General features: G+C 47.1%; 1 protein-coding gene across 5 annotated transcripts in view; it reads right to left on the reverse strand.

Annotated features, from left to right (window-relative positions):
* Positions 1 to 25,083, reverse strand: part of LOC126091857 (START domain-containing protein 10-like) — a 124,065-nt gene that overhangs the window by 66,884 nt on the left and 32,098 nt on the right. For all 5 annotated transcript variants that reach the window (XM_049907127.1, XM_049907128.1, XM_049907129.1 and 2 more), the window contains exon 2: positions 5,352 to 5,507. In XM_049907127.1, the coding sequence (XP_049763084.1) occupies positions 5,352 to 5,507 (156 nt within the window). The remainder of the gene's footprint in view (positions 1 to 5,351; positions 5,508 to 25,083) is intronic.

Raw genomic sequence — 25,083 nt, forward strand, 5'->3', positions numbered from 1 at the left:
TTCTATTTTCATAATACATACTCTTTGCCTTCCTAATAGCACTTTAAGCACCTTACAATAGTGTCTGTAATGGGCTACTGTTGCTTGATTGTGACTACTTCTAACATTTTGATATAATTCCCACTTTGTTCTACATGATATCTTTATCCCACTAGTCAGCTGACCGGGCTACCTATTACTGCTAGTACCCTGTTTAGAATGTTCTAATAGAAAGCAACTCTCAAAGAGCATGAGATATGTGTTAAGGAAAGCATTGTATTTATCATCTATGTTATCGGCACTATAAACATCCTGCCACTCTTGTTCCTTGACAAGGTTTAAAAAACTTTCTATTGCTGTTCGATCAACTCTCCTACATAGTTTGTATTATATGTGATGTTTGTTTTAGTACAAAAGCATTTTAGTGTTAAAATTTGTGCATCATGGTCTGAAATGCCATTCACCCTTTTACAAACAGAATTCCCATCCGGTAATGAAGAATGAATAACAATATTGTCTATGGCTGTGCTACTGTTCCCCTGCACCCTAGTTGGAAAAAACACAGTCTGCTTCAGATCATATGAATTTAGGAGATCTATCAACATCCTTTTTCTTGCACCATCATATACAAAATTTACATTGAAGTCACCACATTTAACTAATTTCTGGTACTTCCTACAAAGTGAACCAAGAACCCTCTTTAGCTTGAGCAGATATCCTCTGACATCAGAGTTGGGGGACCTATAAACAACAACAATTAGAAGTTTAGGTTCACTAAATTCAACTGCCCCTGCACAATATTTAAATATCTGTTCAGTGGAGTACCATGATACTGCTTTTATGTACATTGCCACTCCCCCACCCCATAAGGAACTCCTTGAAAAACAGCCAGCTAATCTGTATCCTAGTAAAGGAAGCCTCTGAATTGTCAAATTATTTAAGTGGTGCTCCGATACACCAATAATTTCAGTCAACATCTGTAAGCAGTTCACTAACTTTATCTCTAATACCTCTTACATTCTGATGAAATATGATAATTCCTTCTCTACTTGGACACATGACGTCCTCTGAAGAGAGGGACTTCCTTTAAGCAGGTATACCCATCAGCTCACTTCAATGTAAAAAAGGTGCAGCTTTTAACACCAACTACCGCAGGAATTTTTCCATGAGTGATCCCATCACCACCCACTACACTGTCACCTCCAAGCTTTGCCAGTCACCCCTTCCATACCCATTGAGATTCAGACCATGCCTAGTGAAACTCAGTCCACTGATAAACCCAACTGGCACCACTGAAATGTGACCCATGCCCTCTGCCATCAGTGCCATCTCCAGCCCCACGTTAACATGCCTAAGAGCCGCATAAAGATGAGGCAGATCATGAAGCTGAAACTGCTGCACGAAATGCACATCAGTGCCACTAGTTTGAGTAGCTATCTTTACCAGGTCACCACCTACATCATATTCCACATCCCTATCAAGACTGTTCCCTGCTCCACCCATCATCACTACCCGATCCTCTTCCATAAAATTCCTATATAACTCCCATACGCTGCCAGTCACCTGAGCCAACCCTGCACTAGGCTTCACAATGCTGCTGACTTGGTACTCACTCCCCAACACTTCCTGCAACTGCTGGCCCACACCTCTAATGAGGGAAATACCTAGTAGCAGAACCTTCTTCTTTCTGTTAGACTTTGCAACTGACCTAGGCCTCCCAACTGCCGAGGACTGCTACATGTTCCCTACATCTACAGGTAGAAGAGGCTCCTCTCCACTCAAGTCTGACAGTTAGTCAAATCTATTGCATATACGCAAAGTATAACTGTCTGAATACCTCCTCCTCCCCCTAGATGCCTTCTTGCCAACTGCCAGTTCCCAGTTCCAATTCCCCACCCCCCTTCACCCACCTCAACCTACCTAGTTCCTCCTTTGCTCATTGTAACTGCACCTGAAGAGCACAGATCTTACACTCCTGCTCATCTATCAGTTTATTTCTACTACAGATTCTGCATTCACAGGAGAGGATCTCGCTAGAACGCCCAATGGCTTCCCCATTGCATTCCACCCAATGCAAATACTTTCAACAAATCCCACACTGTAACCCACTACTCACAAACCTACGACAGAGCCCACACTTCTCACTCACTTTTCTGGCGACAGTCAAGTTGTGGCCTTGGGCAGTGGCCCCTCTCCAACTTTACTCCACTCGAAACTCATCTTTTTGTTCTCTGGAATATGGTGACAGCACATGACCGCAGGTCACAATTAAGTTGAGAAAAGCCTCTCCTCTTTCTTCAAAGCGATTTAGTAATTGTTGACAGATGTCTTTGTGCACACTATTTTATGCCTCAGTAAGAAGATGTAGAGTCCACCTTGCCATTATTTTTCTGTATGTAAGTGTGTCTGACATAATATCAGCAATTCCAACATTTATTCCCATGTGTGATGCAGTCTCAGCAACAGTAACGTGGTGACAGTCTTCCGAAAGCTCACACACGAAGTGAATATGGATTTCATTGAAGTTGGGCACTATTTACGATTTTGATTTTTCACTCTATCACAAACTTTTTGAAATGTCTGGGACAACAGAACACTCAGGGTTTTCTCAGTGTAGCATCATCAAACTGGGCTTGAAGTCCCTTCAAAACTTTCACACCCTCGTTGGTGAGAAAACAAATAATAATGTTACATAACAGATACTAGTACTTCTCGTTCACTCACTGTGATACTGAAATGGTAGATCCAAGTGTGTCAGCAGTGTGCATGGCTGTACCCTATCCACTCTCCCACAAGCAATTCGCCATGCTGCTCATGTTGCTATGGATATCAACTGAACAAAGTTCTGGTTTATATGTGAATGCCCCTGGTATATAATTTGGAGCACTCTCCCTCTTGCACGGTAGTAAATCTAGGGCCATGTTGGATCTCTTCACATCTGTGGTGGTGAAGAACTCTTGTCCTTTATAAGAATGGTGGTATAGGTACCCGTGGCCAGCTCAGTCCATATATATGGCACACATAACCAAGCTGGGACTGCACAAACGCTCTACAAAATTGGAGCATATATGCTCTATGTTTTACAGACTCAGAAATCTCATTGAATCAGTCATCCTCAGAATGGTGTGGTGAAGTGTAAATGTTCCTTGAAATATGCAAACTGACACAGGTGGTCTCCTCTGGAAGAAACTGAAACTGCTTCACATCATTCACTTCTCCAACCTTTTGATGTTTATCTGCACCTTCCATGTTGTTGTTGCTGGTTGGAGGAGGAAGAGGAAAAAGCAAAAAATGTCAACAACAGGGAGCCCGTACTGACTTATTAATAGTGCAGGTTATGCTGTTGAACTTGTTATGTCAATGTATCCCTTGACTCGCTCCACATCCCTGGAAGCTTTCCTTCTTTATAGGATCTATGGAACAGGATGAGGGAATGACTGAATGAATGAATGAGAATGAATGAATGAACAAAGCTAGCAAACATGGCAATGCTAAGGATGTTCCAGTGTGGAACAATGTTCTGCTCTAATCTGTCCCACAAGACTTACAAGATTCAATATCTGAAATAGCTATGTGATTGGAAGGACTGTGTAAATATGAGTGGTCACATTCAGAAGCCCATTGATGGAACAGTTCAAGGATATTTTGCCTTCAAATTATGCCATAGGCTGGATAAACTGGATAAGGTATGCAGAAATCATGCGTGCACAGGAAAGTTAGCATCTCCAGCAGTGTAAGGATATCAGTGGATGAGACTAAATAGCTACATGCATTTGAGAACCTGAACAATACAATATTTCTTTGTTCCGTCCAAGGTCTCTACTATGAAGCTAGCAGAAACAATATTAATATAACTACTGTGGTACATCTATTGTCCAGTTTTAGTTTCCAAAGGGGATTAGGATGGCCTATTTCCACCATTTAAGGAATCATAATGCTTAAACAATGCAAATTTCAGGCTGGAATATCAACAATATTATGAAAAGAATAGATTGCTACTTACCGTAAAGATGACATGTTGAGTTGCAGAATTTAGTTTTTAGCCAAAGCCTTCTTCAGAAAACACACACACACACACACACACACACACACACACACACACACACACAAAAGCAAGAGCACCTAACACACACAACAGCTAACTGCGGCCGCTCAAGCTAGAATGCTGCACACTACTCTGCTGTGTGAATGTAAAATCTTTCGCAGGATTACATTACTTCTAATTAACAGACAGTGTGACTGGTTTATGTCATGATTAACAAGACAAATTGTGAATGTTTATTATCATCAAAGTGAGTGATTGTTGCACATGGTCATGTTAATTACACACCAGCTGACATGAATTATTGCAGCGTAATTATATCTGATGAGCTACTAAAGGATTGCTCTAAATGTAAGCTTAGATGAATCTGAAATGTTTATCTTGGGCCACAACTGAAAACTTCAAAACTGTTATTGTGTGTGCTGACCTGAAGACTTGTGCATATTATTGCTTCCATCATAAAAACTGGTCACAATAATTAATAACTGATCTTTGAAAGGAATAAAAATTTGTGTGTGTGTGTGTGTGTGTGTGATGCTAAAATATGGTGTTATGAATGTCTTTCAGCAAACACTATCCCACACTCATTTACTCTTTCAGCTTTGAACTGATCAAGAATGGTGTTACCAAAGACGAGACTATGAAATTCAGGTCCGTTTCATCATACATTGATAGGAAAATTCTGAGTCATGGAAGACTCATCAGTTTAATAGTTGAGGGAAGTGTTGGCGGTAAAATTGTAGAGGAAGACCAAGTGATAAATACAGTAGGCAGATTCAAATGGATGCACGTTGCAGTAGCTTTTCGGAGATGAAGATGCTAGCACAGGATAGAGTAGTGCACAGAGCTGTATCAAACCAGTCTTCGGACTGAAGACCACAACATAGAACATAACTATATTTCTGATAAATATAATTTGGATTTCTACATAGCAGATTTTGCTTACAGTTCTGAAATGTATTATTTCACAGAAAACAAAAGTGCTTTTTGGAAGAATACTATTTTGGAAAACAAGGAAAGTATACCTCACAATCGTTACAAATAGTACAGAGATCTTAGAATGTAGCAATATTATCATTCATAGTTTGAAAATCACACAGCACGATGCAAACAAATCCACCCTTATGATACTGTTCCATGGTAAACTGCATTTGATACAGGACGTATAGAGAACAGAAGTTGAAGTTGTGCAACAGATACGAGAAAATTTGTTAAGTGAATGAATATGATTTGCAAAAAATTCTCTGAGTTAACTATTACTAAAAAATCAAATTAAAAATCTAAGAGGACAGACAACAACTCAAAACTGTTGTGCATATAAATTAAATACCTTTATCATTTTGAAGCTTGTGTCCACCACTGATTTAGTCCAGACTTTGACAGCATCCTTACTGTAATCTAGCTTCCAACCATTATGGTTATCAAGCAACTGTTTCAGCTTTTCAAAGTCCTGATCATCAGCAACCTTCACAACTCCTACCTCCATCTGAAAAGAAACAATAAAGTATATTTTCAAGATAATAATTTACAAAAATGTATCATTTCATAGAAACTTCCTGATAGATTAAAACTGTGTGCTGGATTGAGACTCGAACTTGGGACCCTTGTCTTACAGGGCAGGTGCTCTACTGACTGAGCTACCAAAGCACGAATCAGCACTTCCACCAGTACCTCGTCTCCTGCATTGCAAATTTCACAGAAGCTCTCCTGGGAACCTTGCAAGAATAGCACCCTTGGAAGAAAGGGTAAGGCAGAAACATGGCTTAGCCACAGCCTGGGGAATGTTTCCAGAATGAAATTTTTATTCTGCAGCTGAGTGTGAGCTGAATATACACAAGATACTGGTAGAAGTAGAGCTGTGAGGACGGATGGTGAGTCGTGTTTGGGTAGCTCAGTCGGCAGAGCACTAGCCTGCGTAAAGCACCAACCCTGAGTTCGAGTCTCAATCCGGCATACAGTTTTAATCTGCCAGGAAGTTTCATATCAGTGCACACACTGCTGCAGAGAGAAAATTTCGTACTAAAATTCACGTCACTGTTACAGAAGAGTCCCATTAATCTGAATTAATTGGGACCAGACCTTGTTTGGATTACCAATTTGTTTGGATTAACCGGAATTACGGTGACGAGTTTCTAGAATGAAGTATACCAAGCAGATAAGTAGGTACACTATGGTAACAAGTGGAAACAAGTGTGGGAACAATGGCTCACTCTCACTCCCTGCACTTGTTGTTGTGCATTGTTGAGACCTTTGTAGTGTCTGAGGTCAGTGCACTGCGAGTTGGCTTGCAAAGCACTTGGTTATGTGAGTTATCACTCGCTGGCACACTTAACAGTTGTATTGCATTCGTTCAGGTATAGTGGTCTACGTGTTTTTGTCATGAGTAAATGGAAACATACAACATTAACTCTCAAAGAAAAACTGAATGCTTTGATGCGGATAGACAATGGTGAAAATGTATCTAAGCTGGCAACAGAAATGGGTGTTGGTAATGCAACCATTTGTGATTGGAAGAAGAGCCTAGTGAAGCTTGAACAGTCCTGTGCAACGCCTTCAGGAAAAACACTCAAAATTTGGCAAACTTTGAAACAGTCCCAGTACGATAAAGTGGATGAAGCTATTTTCCTTTGGTTTATGCAGGAAAGAGAAAGGGGAACTCCTTTGAGTGGAGCACTGGTTCAGGAAAAGGCTGTTTACCTGAATCAGTTAATGAATGGTGATGAGTCTTTTAGTGTGAGTATGGGTTGGTTGGACAGTTTCAAAAAACTGTCATGGAATCCATCAGCTAACAATTACTGGAGAGAAGCTTTTTCTGACCGTGATGCAGCATTGGAATACTTAGGTGAGTTTGAAAAAATGATAAGAGAGGAAAATTATTCTCCCCAACAAATTTATAATGCCGACGACACTGGCCTTAATTTTAGGGCATTGTCAACAAAAAGCCTGGCATCAAAAGCAGAAGACCATGCTCCTGGTTTTAAAATGTGCAAAGATCGTGTGACTTTACTAGCATGCAGCAATGCTGCTGGTAATCACAAGCTGCATTTAATGCTGATCGGCAAATCTGCTAGGCCCAGAGCTTTTAAAAACTGCAACATGAAGTCCCCACCTGTATATTATCGCAACCATAAAAAAAGCACGGATGGATGGTAAGCTGTTCAAAGAATGGTTTCATGGCCAGTTTGTTCCCTCTGTTCGACAGTTTTCTACGGAAAATCATTTCTATCCCTGTGCAATTCGTTTGATTGATAACGCACCATCTCACCTCAGCACTGAGGAATTATGTGATCGAGAAATTGTGGCTAAGTTTTTGGCACTGAATGTTACACCACTTCTACACCAGATGGACCAGGATGTACTGCAGACATTGAAACTGATTTACAGAAAACAATTTTTTAAGAATGCTGGTCCAAGATGATAGCATTCCTTTAGTGGAAAAAATGAAAAAGAACAATGTGAAGGATGTTGCTTATTGGGCCGGTGAGGCATGGCAGAATATTTCAGAAAATACTCTGAGAAAATTGTGGAAAAAACTGTGGACATCTCTTGAATTTCAGGACAACCTAGTTGAAAATGAAGAGGAAAATCTACTACAAATGATACAGACAATTCCTGGATGTGAAGAAGCTAGTGAAGGAGACGTAGATGAGTAGATGGCAGCAGATGGGGCATGTGTGGAGAACATTACTGATGCTGATTTATTTGCTGCTATGACTGAAGACCAGGAAGAAGTGGACTGCTGTGACAGAAGTGACAATGAGCCTGAAAGTGGCAAAGGAGAGCTGGTGCTTCACAGTGACGCAGCAGAAGCCCTTGACTTCGCGCTACATTATTTGGAGCAACAGCCCTCTGCTACACCTGCTGATTTGATGTTTATGAGACGATGGCGCAACTACGCATCATACAACAGACTGTCTTCATTACGCCAAAAAACAATGATTGAGTTTTTGGCACCTAAAAAGTGATAAAATGTCTGCTATATTTTAGTAGGTTTGACAGCTTATCTTTCATTGCTATGCATTGTTTAAACCTAATGTTTTCTTGCCAATTTTTCTAATACATGTTTACTGTACTGTGTAAATTAAAATAGTGTGTATGTACAGCAGTTTACTGCACAGTTTTCCATACTTAGACATACATTTTTCATTTTCAGACTAACCGAACGTTCGGATTACCGCGGTTTGGATTAGCGGGACTCTGCTGTACTACCAAAGATTCGTCAATTATCTATTAAATCACTTTTCTAAAAGATGGTGCTGGTGAAACTGAATGGAAATTTTGCTTGTGGGAGGACCGATTCAAATTTATGACATCAATGATTCATGCAATTAAAGTACTTTTCACATTTTTTAAACATTTGTCAGTAAAATGTTGTATGTGACAAAGTGGGGACAGATGAGTATATTACTGTGGATACCAAAGATTCTTGGCGTACAAATGGAGATTCAATGACAATTAATAAAAAAAGTATCACCATTTCTCCTTTTGCTAAGAGCCCAATGCAAGCAATGAATTCCTAGTTAACCTTTTCTTAACTCAGGTTCAGACTATAAGACTTACTAAGGCTATAAAAATTATAATTAGTAGTGTGGATAGTCAAAGATGGTAGTTTATTATTTTCCCTGAAATAAACAATTAATTTGTAGTTTTTTAAATAACAGCTCAGCTGATTTATTGAGAAGAGCATTTTGTTTTAGCACTGCAGAACAACTCCAATGCTGAAAAAAAATTACATGAGAATACAATTTTACTAAGTCTCTCCTGATTAATCACAATGGTTGATCATTTATCTTAATTGATAACTGAATTATAATAGTTCTAAATTTGGATCTGTCAGTTCTGTCTGAAGTTGCTTTGTTGAGACTTTCCATCGACCGAGGCTGCTAATGCCCGGACGAGAACCGCGATCATACATCCTGACCGGGGCCGCTGTTCTGGAAGCTGAACAACCGAGTTGGAGAACAGGACACGGTAATTCAGATGCCCGGGTAAGCTACAAACATGTGCAGCATAACTAGTCGTTGGTGCCGGATCCGCAATGGAGGGACACCAGCCTCCACAAGGATGCTGTTTACAGGGCTTGTGCGGACAGCGTTGGTTGCGAGTCGGATCCCGGAGTGAAGTAGGGGGTCAAGCAACCATAATGCAGAAGGCGATGCCGAACTGTAAGCCAGGCTCCCATAATAGAGATGGGACTGAATCAACGCCTGATAAAGTCATAGAAGGGTAGACCGATAGGCACCCCAGGTGGTGTGACTTGAGCAACGTAGAGCATTAAGATGGCGCCAGCATGTTTGTTTAAGCTGCCGAATATGAGGGAGCCAAGTCAACTGGGCATCAAAAAGCAATCCCAAAAACTGATGCGTCTCCATCACAGCAAGAGGTTCACCATCAAGATAAAGCCATGGCTCAGGGTGGACAGTGCGATGCCGGCAGAAATGCATGACCCAAATCTTGACAGTAAAAAACTGGAAGCCGCATGATACGGCCTGAGACTGCACCTAGCGGATAGCACCCTGCAGCTGCCGTTCAGCAACCACAATGCCAGTGGAGCTATAGTACAGGCAAAAGTCATCAGCATACAAAGAAGCCGATACGGACATTCCCACAGCTGCAGTGAGCCCTTTGATAGCAACTAAAAAGAGGCAGACACTCAAGACAGAGCCTTGCGGGACCCCATTCTCCTGGACTCAGGAGGAACTATGGGAGGGACCAACTTGGACGCGGAAGGAACGAAGCGACAGAAACTTTTGAATAAAAATCGGGAGCGAGCCCTTAAGACCCCACCCATGAAATGTGGTGAGGATGTGCTGTCGCCACATTGTATTGTATGCCTTCTGCATGTCAAAAAAGACAGCAACCAGATGCTGTCGACAGACAAATACCGTACGGATGGCAGACTCCAGGCAGGCCAGATTATCGGTAGCAGAGCGGCCCTTATGGAACCCACCCTGGGACGGAGCCAGAAGGCCCCGAGACTCAAGTAGCCAACTCAACCTCTGGCTCACCACGAGTTTGAGTAACTTTCACGGAATGTTGGTGAGGCTAATGGGGCAGTAGCTGTCCACCTCCAGTGGGTTCTTGCCAGGTTTCAACACTGGGATGATGATGCTTTCGCGCCATTGTGACGGGAACTCACCCTCAACCCAGATATGGTTGAATAGGTCTAGGAGGTGTTGCTGGCAGTTCACCAAGAGGTGTTTGAGCATTTGATAGTGGATGAGATCTGGCCCGGAAGCCGTATCAGGGCAAGCGGCTAGGGCACTCTGGAATTCCCACTCACTGAATGGAGCATTGTACGATTCAGGGTGGTGCATATGGAATGAAAGGCTCCGACATTTCAACAGCACTTTCGGGGAGTGTAAGGCCAGCGGGTAATTCGTAGAAGTGGAAGCCTGAACATAACACTCTGCTGAGAGTTCTGCAATTGTGTCAGAGTCAGTACAGATTGCTCCATTTAGGGAATGCCCAGGTATGCCGACGGGGGTCCAATAGCCATAGAGTCGCCTAATCTTCACCCAAACCTGCGATAGAGAGGTCCGGATGCCAATGGTGGAGACATAACTTTCCCAGCACGCCTGCTTCCATCGGCGAATGAGGCATCGGGCCTGGGCACGGGCACGGAGCCGCTTACCTTCAATTAGGCGGTCCAGTGACAGGTGCCGTTTATGACATTGGAGGTCCCACCTAAGATTGCGAATCGCCTCAGCAATCTCTGGTGACCACCAAGGCACAGTCCTCCGCCAAGGGGACCCAGAAGAACAGGGAATTGCAGATTCCGCTGCAGAAACGATGCCGGTGGTGACCATGTGAACCACCACATCAATGGTGTCATGAGAAAGAGGCTCAATAGTGGCAATGGAGGTGAACGAGTCCCAGTCAGCCTTATTCAAAGCCCATCTGGTGAGGAGCCCAGATGAGTGATGCTAGGACAGTGACAGAAAGATCGGAAAGTGGTCACTACCGCACAAGTCGTCATGCACACTCCACTGGACAAATGGTAGAAGGCTAAGGTTACAGACTGAAAGGTCGATGGCTGAGTACGTGCCATGCACCACACTGAAATGTGTGGAGGCACCATCATCTAAAAGAGAAAGGTCGAGCTGTGCCAACACTTGTCCAATGACAGTGCCTCGACCTGTTGCCACCAATCCACCCCACAAAGGGTTATGGGCACTGAAGTCGCCCAGTAACAGAAAAGGTGGCGGCAGTTGGGCTATCAGCGCAGCCAATACATGCTGTGGGACATCACCATCTGACAGAAGATAGATACTGCAGACAGTAACAGCCTGTGGCATCCACACCCGAACAGCGACAGCCTCTAAAGGTGTTTGAAGAGGGACACACTTGCTCTAAAGAGAGTTAAAGACGTAGACGCAGATGCCACCGGATACCTGCTCATAAGCTGCCCGATTCTTATAACAACCCCGATATGCATGGAAGGTGGGGGTTCGCAACGCCGGAAACCAAGTTTTCTGGAGAGCAATGAAAAAGAAAGGGTGAAGGCTGAGAAGTTGTCAGAGCTCAGAAATGTGGTGGGAAAAAAACCTACGCAATTCCACTGGAGAATGAAATTGTCCACAGCCGAAAAAGGCATGAAGGGACTGAGAAGGCAGATTACAGCGCTGGGTCATCCACCACCACTGAAGGAGAGCCTGAATCGAGGACCATTGCGTCTGAGGAAGAGGCAAGATTGATCATCCGGGGGACACCAAAAGCTGCAAATCATCCTCATATGCAGAGCTGGTAGTAGCAGGTGGCACAGTTGTTGTTGTTGTGGTCTTCAGTCCTGAGACTGGTTTGATGCAGCTCTCCATGCTACTCTATCCTGTGCAAGCTTCTTCATCTCCCAGTACCTACTGCAACCTACATCCTTCTGAATCTGCTTAGTGTATTCATCTCTTGGTCTCCCCCTACGATTTTTACCCTCCACGCTGCCCTCCAATGCTAAATTTGTGATCCCTTGATGCCTCAAAACATGTCCTACCAACCAATCCCTTCTTCTAGTCAAGTTGTGCCACAGAGTTGTCAAGTTGTGGCACAGAGGCACCCTGAAACTCTTCCAACGTACCCAGCTTCTTCTTCTTCTTCTTCTTCTTCTTCTTCTTCTTCCTCTTCCTGCTGCTCCTGAGGAGCAACCTGGGAGGGAGTCTCAGAAGGAGGGTCAGGGACAGATGAAGTGCAGGAAGCTCTGTGATCTGCCGCTCCTGGCACCTTGAGCCACTGACTGATGGCAACTGTCGTGCTGGAGGATGCCTTAGAAGGTAGACTTCCAAGGGATCCTTTCCATGCAAGGAAAGAGAAGTCGGAGGAGGCTGGTGTACCTCTGGCGGGAGAGGAGGGAGGGGGGGGGGGGGGGGCGCAGGATCCGATATTCCTGTCAATTTGGGGGTTGGTCTCCCAAAGGAGGTACCTCGGGAGCACCCAAAGAAGCAATCTCCTCCATCACAGACATGGGGGAACAGCCAGGGCGGCCCTGAGGGCCCACTGGAGGTTTAACAACTGCACGGACAGCTGTCACCACCGGAGGCAACGAAGTCGCAGTCGCAGCATACAAGGTAGTCATCTGCACAGGATGAAGCCATTCATATTTCCTCTTCGCATCCTGTTAGGTGAGCCTGTCCAGGGTTTTTATTACCATAATTCGTCGCTCCTTATGGAGAAAAGGGCAGTCAGGCGAGCCGGGAGAGTGGTGCTTCCCAAAGTTGACACAATTGGGAGGAGGCGCACACGGAGTGCCCAGGTGCAGAGGACGACCGCAATCCCTACATGTGGTGCTGGAGGTACAGCGAGACGACATGTGGCCAAACTTCCAGCACTTGAAGCACAGCATAGGAGGAGGGACGTATGGTTTCACATCACAACGGTAAACCAACAACTTGACCTTTTCAGGCAACAAGTCACCCTCAAAAGCCAAGATGAGGGCAGCAGCAGCAACCCTGTTTTCTTTGGGTCCCCTGTGCATGCGCTGGACGAAGTGGACACCCTGTCGCTCTAAGTTGGCATGTAGCTCCTCATACGACTGCAAAAGGAGGTCTCGACAAAAAATAATACCCTGGACCATGTTAAGGCTTATATGGGGCATAATCAAGACAAGGATGTCACCAAGTTTGTCACAGGCGAGCAGCACTCGTGACTGGACTGGGGGGGCACATGGATCAAAATCGCCCTGATGCATACTTTAGACAACGCCGCCACTTCCACAAACCTACCTTCAAGGTGGTCTATGAAAAACGGGGCTTTGTTGCCTGAAATGTCTCTCCATCAGTCCTGCAGCAAACTGGGTACCGAGGTGAATACAGCTCATGAGACCGAGTCGCCCTACGGTCCTCCCAAGACATGGCCAGGGAGGGGAACGATTGGGAATCATAGGTTGCAGAATCAAATTCATCTTGTACGCGCTTCGAGACTGCTGGAGCCGAGCAACCACCAGCTTGATATGATTTAACCCATTTCATTGCAAGTCATTTGCCCTGATTCCACCCACTCCGACCAGGGGCTCTCCCCATGGGCGCCGTCCAGCCTCAGCAAGAGCCACCTGGTGGGATGGCCATTTCCGGGAGTCCTGGTGCCCCAGAAGGATGGGCACCTACTCCTTGGCATACATGGGGAGGTCTCAGCTATGGCATCAGCAGTGGGATCACTGTGTTGTCAGGGGTCTACCACAAAGAGGGTACATGACAACCCCACCAGGACGGACTGGCTACTGCACTGGATTTTGGGTGCCAAAATGGTCCAGAATTGTCGTGGGCGCGAAGGATTGTATGGTGCAGGAGACAAGAAGGAGGCAACCCATAAGACGTTGGGTGCAAAGGCCGCTACACGACAATAAGTAGCATATAAGATCTTGGTGCATAATGCACAAACAAAAAACACCACGTAAGGCGTCCTTCACCAAATGGCATGCACCAGTACCAGAAATTTGGAAAGGATGGAGGTCAAACCCGAGAGGGGACCAACACGTAAAGGCTGAAATGTGAGAGACTTCTTTTAGTCGCCTTGTACAACAGGCAGGAATACCACAGATCAATTCTAACCTCCGAACCCACAGGGGAGGATTGCCCCAGCCTCCTCGACTCATCTACAATGGAGGAAGCCAGGGTGATAGTGGGAAAGAGCTCAAAATTCCCGCAAATGGCGGCCCAAGGTGTTGGAGATAGCAATAGCGTCCATGATAACATCGCCTGCTACTGTTTGGCCAAAAATTGGTGAATGGATCTTGGCCCTAGAGAGCCATCAGAGGTTGGCCCACATGACAGAGGAAGTGGTGGAACTAGTGAATGAAATCCAGCTAGCTTTTTTGCTACCCCCAAGAATGCGACGACACTTTGCACACATCTGTTTATAATGAATGCAGTTTACCATTGTAGGATGACGGTTAAAATGCACAGAGCACATCTCTGTGCACGAATTGCGTCACGGCATGCCTCAGTCCACCAAGGGACTGGGACACAGCATGGTACAGAGGAAGTGCGAGGAATGGAATATTCTGAAGCAGAAAGGATAATGTTTGTGAGATATTCCACCTGGTCATCACAACTGGAGAAATCTTAAGATGATGATGAAAATGATGATGTTTAGGATTGTGGGGCACTCAACTGCGCGGTCATCAGTGCCCTTACAAATTCCCAACCTTTACTCAGTCCAGTCTCACCACTTTCATTAATGATGATGAAACAATGAGGACAACACAAACACCCGGTCATCTCGAGGCAGGTGAAAATCCCCGACCCCAATGGGAATCGAACCCGGGACCCCATGCTCGAAAAGAGAGGGTTGGTTAATTTGTGGGATTGAAAAGACCAGACTATTAGGGCCATCGGTCCTTTTTCCAAGAACTTGAAACACCCACAAAGAATAAGAACAAACAATGGCGATGACAAGAGATGACACAGAACAAGAAAGACACAGACAGAGCCCAGAAAAAAGGAATTAAAATAACAGAGTGTGACAGTGGTTGGCCAACCATAGAAACAAAAAAGGAAAAGCCAAGCACCAAGAAACACACTAAAAAACCCAGTCTAAAATCATAGGCCAAAGGCCCATCTCAACACAAAAAAAGAACAAACACTTAGATCAAGTGAAAAAAAAAAACCCTGCACGAATAAAACTCAAAACTAAATCTGCCATCACAACGTCATCTGATAAAAGTGCAGTAAGTGTATCAGGCAGCGCAAACATCTGCCTCAGCTGAGTTAAAAGCGGGCAGTCCAACAAGATGTGGACCACCGTCAAAGCTGACCTGCAGCGACATAAAGGTGCGTCCTCGTGACGCCAATAAATAGCTGTGTGTTATCCAGGTGTGGCCAATGTGCAGCCGGCAGAGGACAACAGAGTCCTTGCGACAGCCCCGCAAGGAGGAGCGCCACGCACCGGTAGCCTCCTTGATGGCCCAAAGTTTGTTGGGTGAAGGAAAGATGCACCATTCTTCACCCCAGGTGCAAAGTACCTTCTGCCGCAAAACTGACCTGAGGTCACTCTCTGAAAGGCCAATCTCCAAGGCTGGTGCACAGACAGCCTGCTTGGTCAGCGTGTCAACACATTCCTTTCCCGGGGTCCACACAAAGACCACAGTGCGGCCGCAACGGGCAAGAGTACGGAGGGACTCCTGGATAGCCATCACCAGATGAGAGCGAGGGAAACACTGGTCGATAGCTCGTAAACCACTTAGGGAGTCACTACAGATAACAAAGGACTCACCTGAGCAGGAGCGGATATACTCTAGGGTGCGAGAGATGGCGACGAGATCTGGAGTGAAAACACTGCAGCCATCCAGTAATGAGCATTGTTCAGTGTAGTAACACTGTTCACGTTACGTCGCACTTCACTTAGCGTAGACCGGGACTGTCTCCTAGGCATGCCCGATGTTGACTGACTGCGCACGGCCTGTCCTGCCGGAGTTGTTGTTGTTGTTCTTGTTGTTACGCCGGCAGAGGTCGCGTCCGAATTCTCGCATGCCCTCTGGTGGACGGGACTCTACTGGCGGCAACTACCGTCCGTGACGCGCCGTGCCAATGTGCGCCTCCCGCGATCTTTCTGGTGGCTACTACACTCCTCCTCCTTCGGGGGGGGTGAAGCCACTGTGATCCACTGCGTCGGAAGGTAGAGCGTCGGGCAGGAGCGATGACCTCCACATCCATTGGATGGCCGGAGTCGAGGGGATCTGCCAACCCTCGAGCTGGAACCTTCGAATATGGCTGGAAGTGACCCACACGAAGAGGCCCCCGTCGTCCCACAACCGGAGCCCGGGACAGCACGGGCGACAAGCTGTCAAAGTCTGGATCCTGTTCCACCGCAGGAGGGGCAAGACCCAGTGGCGGGGACGAAGGGGAAGGGACGACCACAGGGGAACTAGCCCCCTGCGAAACCGGGCCGGCTCTCGCTGGGGCATCTCGAATGACGGCGATGCCGGTGCTGGAGCCACTGGAGGCTGCCAAAGCTGAGAACCATCGCAGTGTGGCAGAGTCACAGCAGGGAGAGGAGGTAACGTCCCCTGTCAAACCAATACAGGTCCCGGCAATGGGGAAGCCAGTGTCCGAGAGGTCGGAGGGTGGGTGCCCGAACGTGGACGGAGCTGATTTTGGTGACGACGTACCACCCGGTCCCCCGCCTGCAAGGTATAGAGCCGGCGGCCATGGCGGTGCAGGACCACCGCCGGTATCCAATGTGGATTGCGACCAAACCCACGGGCCCAGACTGACATACCCAGTGGAAAGCCAGGTACTCCGTTTTGTGAAGACTGGCGAGGACCAGGCTGGAGGAGGTGCAGCAGAGTCCTAGGTTGACGCCCATGGAGGAGCTCTGCGGGGCTGCGGTCTCCCATTGGTGTGGTCCGGTATGCCGTCAAGAAAAACGTCAATGCTTCCTCTGCAGGAAATTCGTGCACATACTTTTTCATCTGCGTCTTAAAGGTGCGCACCATGCGCTCAGCTTCCCCATTTGATTGTGGATGGAAGGGGGGAGAGCAAACGTGCCGAATAGCGAAGCGCCTACAAAAATCCTGGAAGGTCTGCGAAAGAAACTGCGGTCCATTGTCCGAGACCAGGGTGATTGGCAGACCTTCCACAGAAAAGATTTTTGCTAGTGCCTGGATTGCAACTTCTGAAGTGGTTGAGGAGCAGCGAACCACATATGGGAATCGGGAATAAGCATCAATGGCAATGAGCCAAAAGCCATTGAGAAACGGGCCCGCAAAATCGATGTGAACACGTTCCCACGCCTGGGTTGCCGGCGGCCATGAAGAGAACGCTGCCCTGGGAGATGCTTGTTGGCTCGCACACTGGGAACAGGCGGCCACCAAGTGCTCAATTTCTCTGTCAATACCGGGCCAGTACACATGTCTGTGAGCCAAGGTTTTACTACGGGAAACACCCCAGTGCCCCGCATGTAATAACTTGAGGACCTCCCTTCGTAAACTTGCAGGAACAACCACGCGAGGAGCTGTATCATCGGTAGCCAGAAGGAGAACTCCTTCCAAGACCGAGAGACGGTCTCGTAGAAGAAAATAATTACGAAGAGGGTCCGAGGCCCGGCCCGGAGGGCGGGACGACCACCCCTGCTGAATGAGGCGAACTACTTGCCGGAGAACCGGGTCAGCCGTCGTTTCCCTGGCGACTCGAGAACTAGTGATCGGGAAGCCATCAACTGCTTGGCGGGACGCCACATCCAAATGAAAACACATAATCTCCTCTCGATCAAATGTAGGGTCCGGGCCCACCGGAAGACGGGAAAGAGCGTCGGCGTTGGCATGCTGGCCTGTAGGGCGAAAACGAATGTCATAATGGTACTTAGAGAGGAACAAGGCCCAGCGCTGTAGTCTGTGGGCTGCCCTATCCGGAATCTGAGAGGCGGGGCCAAATAACGATATTAACGGCTTATGGTCAGTGATTAACTGAAACTTCGTGCCATACAAGAAAGGGTGAAACTTGGTAACAGCGTAGACAATGGCCAAAGCCTCTTTTTCCACCTGGGAGTAATGGGCCTGCGCGGGACTAAGCGTTTTCGACGCAAACGCCAGTGGTCGCTCGGAACCATCTGCGTTGCGATGGGCCAGGACCGCCCCCACCCCATATTGCGAAGCATCCGTAGCCAGGACCAACGGCTTATGGGGATCAAAAGTAGCCAAACAAGGGGCTGACGTGAGGAGGCCCTTCAACGAGGTGAACGCTCGCTCGCATGCAGGCGACCAATCAAAAGGAACACCCTGGTGCAGAAGGCAGTACAGGGGGTGGGCTATAGTGGAAGCCCTGGGAATGAACCGGTGGTAATAGGCTATCTTGCCTAAAAAAGCTTGTAACTCCTTCAGCGAAGTGGGCCGAGGAAGGTTGACGATACCTTGGACCAAACTGCCTAGTGGCTGGATGCCGTGCCGAGATATGGTGTAGCCCACATACTCAATGGACGGTTGGAAGAAGGTTGACTTATGCAGGTTGCAACGCAAGCCCACAGACCTGAATTTGAGAAAGAGGGTGCGAAGGTTGTGCAAGTGGTCCGTCGTGCTGCGGCCCGTGACAATGATGTCATCCAGGTAATTAATACAATGAGGGATTGTCGACGAGACATGCTCAAGATAACGCTGGAATATCGCCGGGGCACTGGATATCCCAAAAGCCAACCGCTGGTATTGGTAAAGGCCAAACGGGGTGTTGACGACTGCCAGCCGTTTGGAGTCCTCATCAAGTGGTATCTGATGATAAGCCTCTGACAGATCGATTTTCGAAAAATAGTGCCTCCCGCCACGGCGGAGAACAATTCATCAGCACGAGGCAAAGGATAGGTGTCCACCACCAATTGGGAATTAATGGTGGCCTTAAAATCGCCACAAAGACGTAATTTTCCCGAGGGCTTCTTGACAATAATGAGGGGCAAAGCCCACTCACTGGAAGAAATGGGAAGAACGACCCCTAGGGCTGTCAGCCGGTCGAGCTCTTCCTTTACCTGAGGGCGGAGAGCCAAGGGGATCTGCCTCGCGCGTAGAAAACGCGGGCGAGCAGACGCCTTCAACGTTAAGTGAGCTTCAAAATCTGAAACACGCCTCAGGCCCTCCTCAAAAATATCTGGAAAGTCTGAGATCAAAGATTCCAATGAGTGATAGGGAACGTCTTCGGAGACCAACTGTATGGTGTCAGCGATAGAAAAACCGAAAGCTTGAAAGGCATCCAGGCCAAAAAGGTTAGCGGAGCTCGCATCACTGACAACAATAAAAGTAATAGGCCGAGTGACTGATTTGTAAGTCATGTCGGTAGTGAATTGACCCAGGAGGGGAATGAACTGTTTACCATAACCGCGTAGACGCCGGTAAACTGGCGCCAACGGGGGCGATCCAAGGTCGGAATACGTTTGTGCATTCAACAACGAAACTGCCGCGCCCGTATCTACCTGCAGTCGTAACCGGCGCGACCGAACCGACACCTCGATAAAGAGTTTGCGTGCCGATGCATCTGGAGCCTGGCCCGATGAAACTTTCTGAATGTCAACGTCCATGTCCTCTGTACTTGCTTCCTTCGATTCCTTTAAGGCTGAGTGGCAAACTTTAGCAATGTGACCGTTTTTATGACATTTGCGACAAACGGCCCAACGCTGGGGGCACTTTGACCGATCGTGATGTATATAGCACGACGCACAGGACGGCAACAGGGGCCGGCGGGCGGAATTCTGTTTACGCGCCGCGCGGGAGCGGCCGTAACGGCCGGATTGTAGCGCTCGCACGTCGTCCACCCTGGACACAGTGGACGCGGCCGCGCCGCCCTGAACCTCTGCGACGTCGCACCACGCCTCCAGCTGTTGAGCTGCTGCGTGAGAGGCTTCATACGATTGAGCAATGGACAAGACTTCCTCGAGGGAAGGGTCTTCTAACTGCAGGGCCCGTTGCCGGACCTCCCGATCAGGGGCCGAACAAACAATGACGTCGCGGACCATAACATGGGCATACGACTCCCGCGACTGCTCCATGACAAAATGACACTTGCGACTAAGACCGTGCAGGGTAGCGGCCCACGCCCGGTAAGACTGATGGGGCTGTTTCCTGCATTGATAGAACTCGACCCTAGCCGCCACAACATGCGTGCGGCGGCGATAATATGAAGACAGCAATGAACACAATGCGTCAAACGACAAGGATGAGGGTTCCTGCAACGGCGCTAGCTGCCGCAAAACTTGATACAGCGAGGGAGATATCCAAGACAAGAAGAGAGCACGACATACCTCCGCATCGGCAACATGAAACGCCTGGAAATGCTGCCGAAGGCGATGTTCATATGCGTCCCAATCCTCCGCCGTCTCGTCATACGGGGGAAAGGGAGGAGGGAACTGCGCCGGAGCAGACGGCGTGGAGAGCAATGCCGGAAGCACTTGTTTCATGGTGGCCATGAGCTCCGTCTGCTGCGCAACCAAAACCCGCACCAAATCCTCCATGCCGTGGAGAAACTGCGAAACCGGAACAACGACGCAACACGCGAAAGAACGACCCTACTCGTCGCCAATTGTGTAGTAACACTGTTCACGTTACGTCGCACTTCACTTAGCGTAGACCGGGACTGTCTCCTAGGCATGCCCGATGTTGACTGACTGCGCACGGCCTGTCCTGCCGGAGTTGTTGTTGTTGTTCTTGTTGTTACGCTGGCAGAGGTCGCGTCCGAATTCTCGCGTGCCCTCTGGTGGACGGGACTCTACTGGCGGCAACTACCGTCCGTGACGCGCCGTGCCAATGTGCGCCTCCCGCGATATTTCTGGTGGCTACTACATTCAGATTGTTCCCCAAGAGTAAAAGCATACCAAACTCTACCAGAACCATCGAACCATTGGTGTAGACTATGGCAGAGACGGGAAATGCGGCAAGGATTGAAAGGAAGTTGCAGCGGAGGGCCTCAGGTGGGGCTGAGTCCTTTGGGTCCTGTGCCAAATCAAGCCGAATGCATGGGCAGGACACACACCACGGGGGTACACGCAGAGGGGCCCGGAAAAGAGGTGGAAGAGGGAAAACCTGAAGCCCAGAGAGAAGAGCTCTGACGCGAACTGCAATCATACACCCTGACCGGGGCCGCCTTTTTGGAAGATGGACGACCGACTGAGGGAACTGGAGCCAATAATTGGGATGCCCAGGCAAGCTACAAACATGTGCAGCATAAGCAGCCAATAATTGTTGGCGCCGGAACCACAATGGAGGGACACCTGCCTCCACAAGTATACTGTTGACAGGGCTTTTCCGGAAAGCTCCAGTGGCGAGTCAGATCCCGCTGTGAAGGAAGTGGTCAGGCAACTGCAATGCGGAAGGTGACGCCAAACCGTAAGCCAGGTTCCCATAATCTAGATGGGACTGAATTAATGCCTGATTCAGCCATAGAAGAGTAGACTGATCGGCACACCAGCTGGTGTGACTCAAGCAACGAAGAGCGTTAAGATGCCGGCAGCACGTCTGTTTAAGCTGCCGAATATGAGGGAGCCAAGTCAAATGTGTATCAAAAACCAATCCCAAAAACCGATGTGCCTCCACCATAGCAAGTGGTTCGCCGTGAAGATAGGGCCGTGGCTCAGGGTGAACGTCCGTCACCGAAAGAAATGCATAACGCAGGCCTTGGCAGCCAAAAACTGGAAGCCATGCGCTACAGCCCACGACTGCACCTTGCGGATAGCGCCCTGCAGCTGCAATGCCAGTGGAGCTAAAGTATAGGCAGAAGTCGTCAGCACACAAGGAAGCTGAGACAGACGTTCCCACCGCCGCAGCGAGCCCATTAATTGCAATTAAAAAGAGGCAGACACTTAAGACAGATCCTTGCGGTACCCCATTCTCCTGAACTCAGGAGGAACTATGGGATGACGTAACTTGCATGCAGAAGGAACGAAGCAACAGAAAATTTTGTATGAAAATTGGGAGCAGACCCAGAAGACCCCCAACCATGAAGCGTAGAGAGTATGTGATGTCGCCAAGTCACACTGTATGCCTTCCGCATGTCAAAAAAGACGGCGACCAGATGCTGACGGCGGGCAAAGGCCGTGCGGATGACAGACACCAGGCACACCAGATTATTGGTGGCAGAGCAGACCTTATGGAACCCACCCTGAGACGGAGCAAGAAGGCCCCAAGACTCAAGTAGCCGACTCAACCTCCGGCTCACCACGCGTTCGAGTGACTTGGAAAGAACGTTGGTGAGGCTAATGGGGCAGTAACTGTCCACCACTGTTGTAGTTGTGCTGGGAAAGTACCTGGGCTTCAAGCACTAATAGAAAGCACAGAAACTGAAATCGTTATAGGTACAGAAAGCTGGCTAAAACCTGAAATAAGTTCTGCAGAAATTTTTACGAAGTCTCAGATGGTGTTCAGGAATGATAGATTAGGCAGAATTGGTGGTGGAGTGTGTGTCTGTCAGTAGTGGTTAATCTTGTAGTGAAGTCGAAGTAGATACTCCTTGCGAATTGGTATGGGTGGAGGTTACACTTAACAGCCGAACTAATTTAATAATTGGCTCCTTCTACCGACCCCCAGACTCCGATGATATAGTTGCTGAACAGTTCACAAATTTGAGTCTCGTAACAAATAAATACCCCACTCATACGGTTATAGTTGGTAGGGACTTCAACCTTCCCACAATATGTTGGCAAAAATACTTGTTCAAAACCGGTGGTAGACAGAAAACATCTTCCGAGATTGTCCTAAATGCTTTCTCTGAAAATTATTTCGAACAGTTGGTCCACGAACCCACGCAAATTGTAAATGGTTGCGAAAACACACTTGACCTCTTAGCCACAAACAATCCAGAGCTAATAGAGAGCATCATGACTGGTACAGGGATTAGTGATCACAAGGTCATTGTAGCTAGGCTCAATACCATTCCTTCCAAATTCACCAGAAACAAACGCAAAATAATTTTATTTAAAAGGCGGATAAAGTGTCACTAGAAGCCTTCCTAAGAGACAATCTCTATTCCTTCCAAACTGACTATGCAAATGTAGACGAGATGTGGCTCAAATTCAAAGATATAGTAGCAACAGCAATTGAGAGATTCATACCTCATAAATTGGTAAGAGATGGAACTGATCCCCCATGGTACACAAAACAGGTCCGAACGTTGTTGCAGAGGCAACGGAAAAAGCATGCAAAGTTCAGAAGAACACGAAAAACCAAAGATTGGCTAAGATTTACAGACATGCGAAATTTGGCACAGACTTCAATGCGAGATGCTTTTAATAGGTTCCACAACGAAACATTGTCTCGAAATTTGGTAGAAAATTCAAAGATATTCTGGTCGTATGTAAAGAACACAAGTGGCAAGACGCAGTCAATACCTTCGCTGCGCAGTGCCGATGGTATTGTTACCAACGACTGTGCCGCTAAAGCAGAGTTATTGAACGCAGTTTTCGGAAATTCCTTCACCAGGGAAGACGACTGGAATATTCCAGAATATGAAACACGAACAGCTGCAAGCATGAGTTTCTTAGAAGTAGATACCTCAGGGGTTGCGGAGCAACTCAAATCACTTGATACGGGCAAGTCTTCAGGTCCAGATTGTATACCGATTACGTTCCTTTCAGATTATGCTGATAGAATTGCTCCCTACTTAGCAACCATATACAACCACTCACTCACCAATAGATCTATACCTACAGATTGGAAAATTGTGCAGGTCGCACCATTGTTTAAGAAGGGTAGTAGGAGTAATCCATTGAACAACAGACCTACAACATTGACGTTGGTTTGCAATAGGGTTTTGGAGCATATACTGTATTCAAACATTATGATTCATCTCGAAGGGAACGATCTATTGATACGTAATCAGCATGGTTTCAGAAAACATCGTTCTTGTGCAATGCAGCTAGCTCTTTATTCGCACGAAGTAATGGCCGCTATCGACTTCTAATCAAGCTGCGGGCCTATGGGGTATTGTGCGACTGGATTCGTGATTTCCTGTCACGAAGGTCGCAGTTCGTAGTAATAGACGGCAAATCATCGAGTAAAACTGAAGTGATATCAGGTGTTCCCCAGGGAAGCATCCTGGGACCTCTGCTGTTCCTGATCTATAAAAATGACCTGGGTGAGAATCTGAGCAGTTCTCTTAGGTTGTTTGCAGATGATGCTGTAATTTACCGTCTAGTAAGGTCATCCGAAGTCCAGTGTCAGTTGCAAAGCGATTTAGAAAAGATTGCTGTATGGTTGGCAGATGGCAGTTGACGTTAAATAACAAAAAGTGTGAGGTGACCCACATGAGTTCCAAAAGAAATCCGTTGGAATTCGATTACTCGATATAAAGTACAATTCTCAAGGCTATCAATTCAACTAAGTACCTGGGTGTTAAAATTACGAACAACTTCAGTTGGAAAGACCACATAGATAATATTGTGGGGAAGGTGAGCCAAAGGTTGCGTTTCATTGGCAGGACACTTAGAAGATGCAACAAGTCTACTAAAGAGACAGCTTACACTACACTCATTCGTCCTCTGTTAGAATATTGCTGCGCGGTGTGGGATCCTTACCAGATGGGATTGACGGAGAACATCGAAAGGGTGCAAAAAAGGGCAGCTCATTTTGTATCACGTAATAGGGGTGGCAGATATGATACGCGAGTTGGGATGGAAGTCATTAAAGCAAAGACATTTTTCGTCGCGGCGAGATCTATTTACAAAATTTCAGTGACCAACTTTCTCTTCCGAATGCAAAAATATTTTGTTGAGCCTAACCTACGTAGGTAGGAATGATCATCAAAATAAAATAAGAGAAATCAGAGCTCGAACAGAAAGGTTTAGGTGTTCATTTTTCCCGCGCGCTGTTTGGGAGTGGAATGGTAGAGAGATAGTATGATTGTGGTTCAATGAACCCTCTGCCAAGCACTTAAATGTGAATTGCAGAGTAACCATGTAGATGTAGATGTAGAATGATGCCATTGGTGACCGAGTGAACCACTGCATCAATGGTGTCATTGGAAAGAGGCTCAATAGTGGCAATGGAGGTGAGCAAGTTCCACTCAGCCTTATTCATAGCCCATCTGCAGGGGTGCGCAGACAAGTGACACTGTGGCAGTGACAGAAAGATCACAAGTGACACTGTAGCAGTGACAGAAAGATTGGAAAGT

Source organism: Schistocerca cancellata, chromosome 7 (genome assembly GCF_023864275.1).
Source record: "Schistocerca cancellata isolate TAMUIC-IGC-003103 chromosome 7, iqSchCanc2.1, whole genome shotgun sequence".
NCBI classification, from domain to species: Eukaryota; Metazoa; Arthropoda; class Insecta; order Orthoptera; family Acrididae; genus Schistocerca; species Schistocerca cancellata.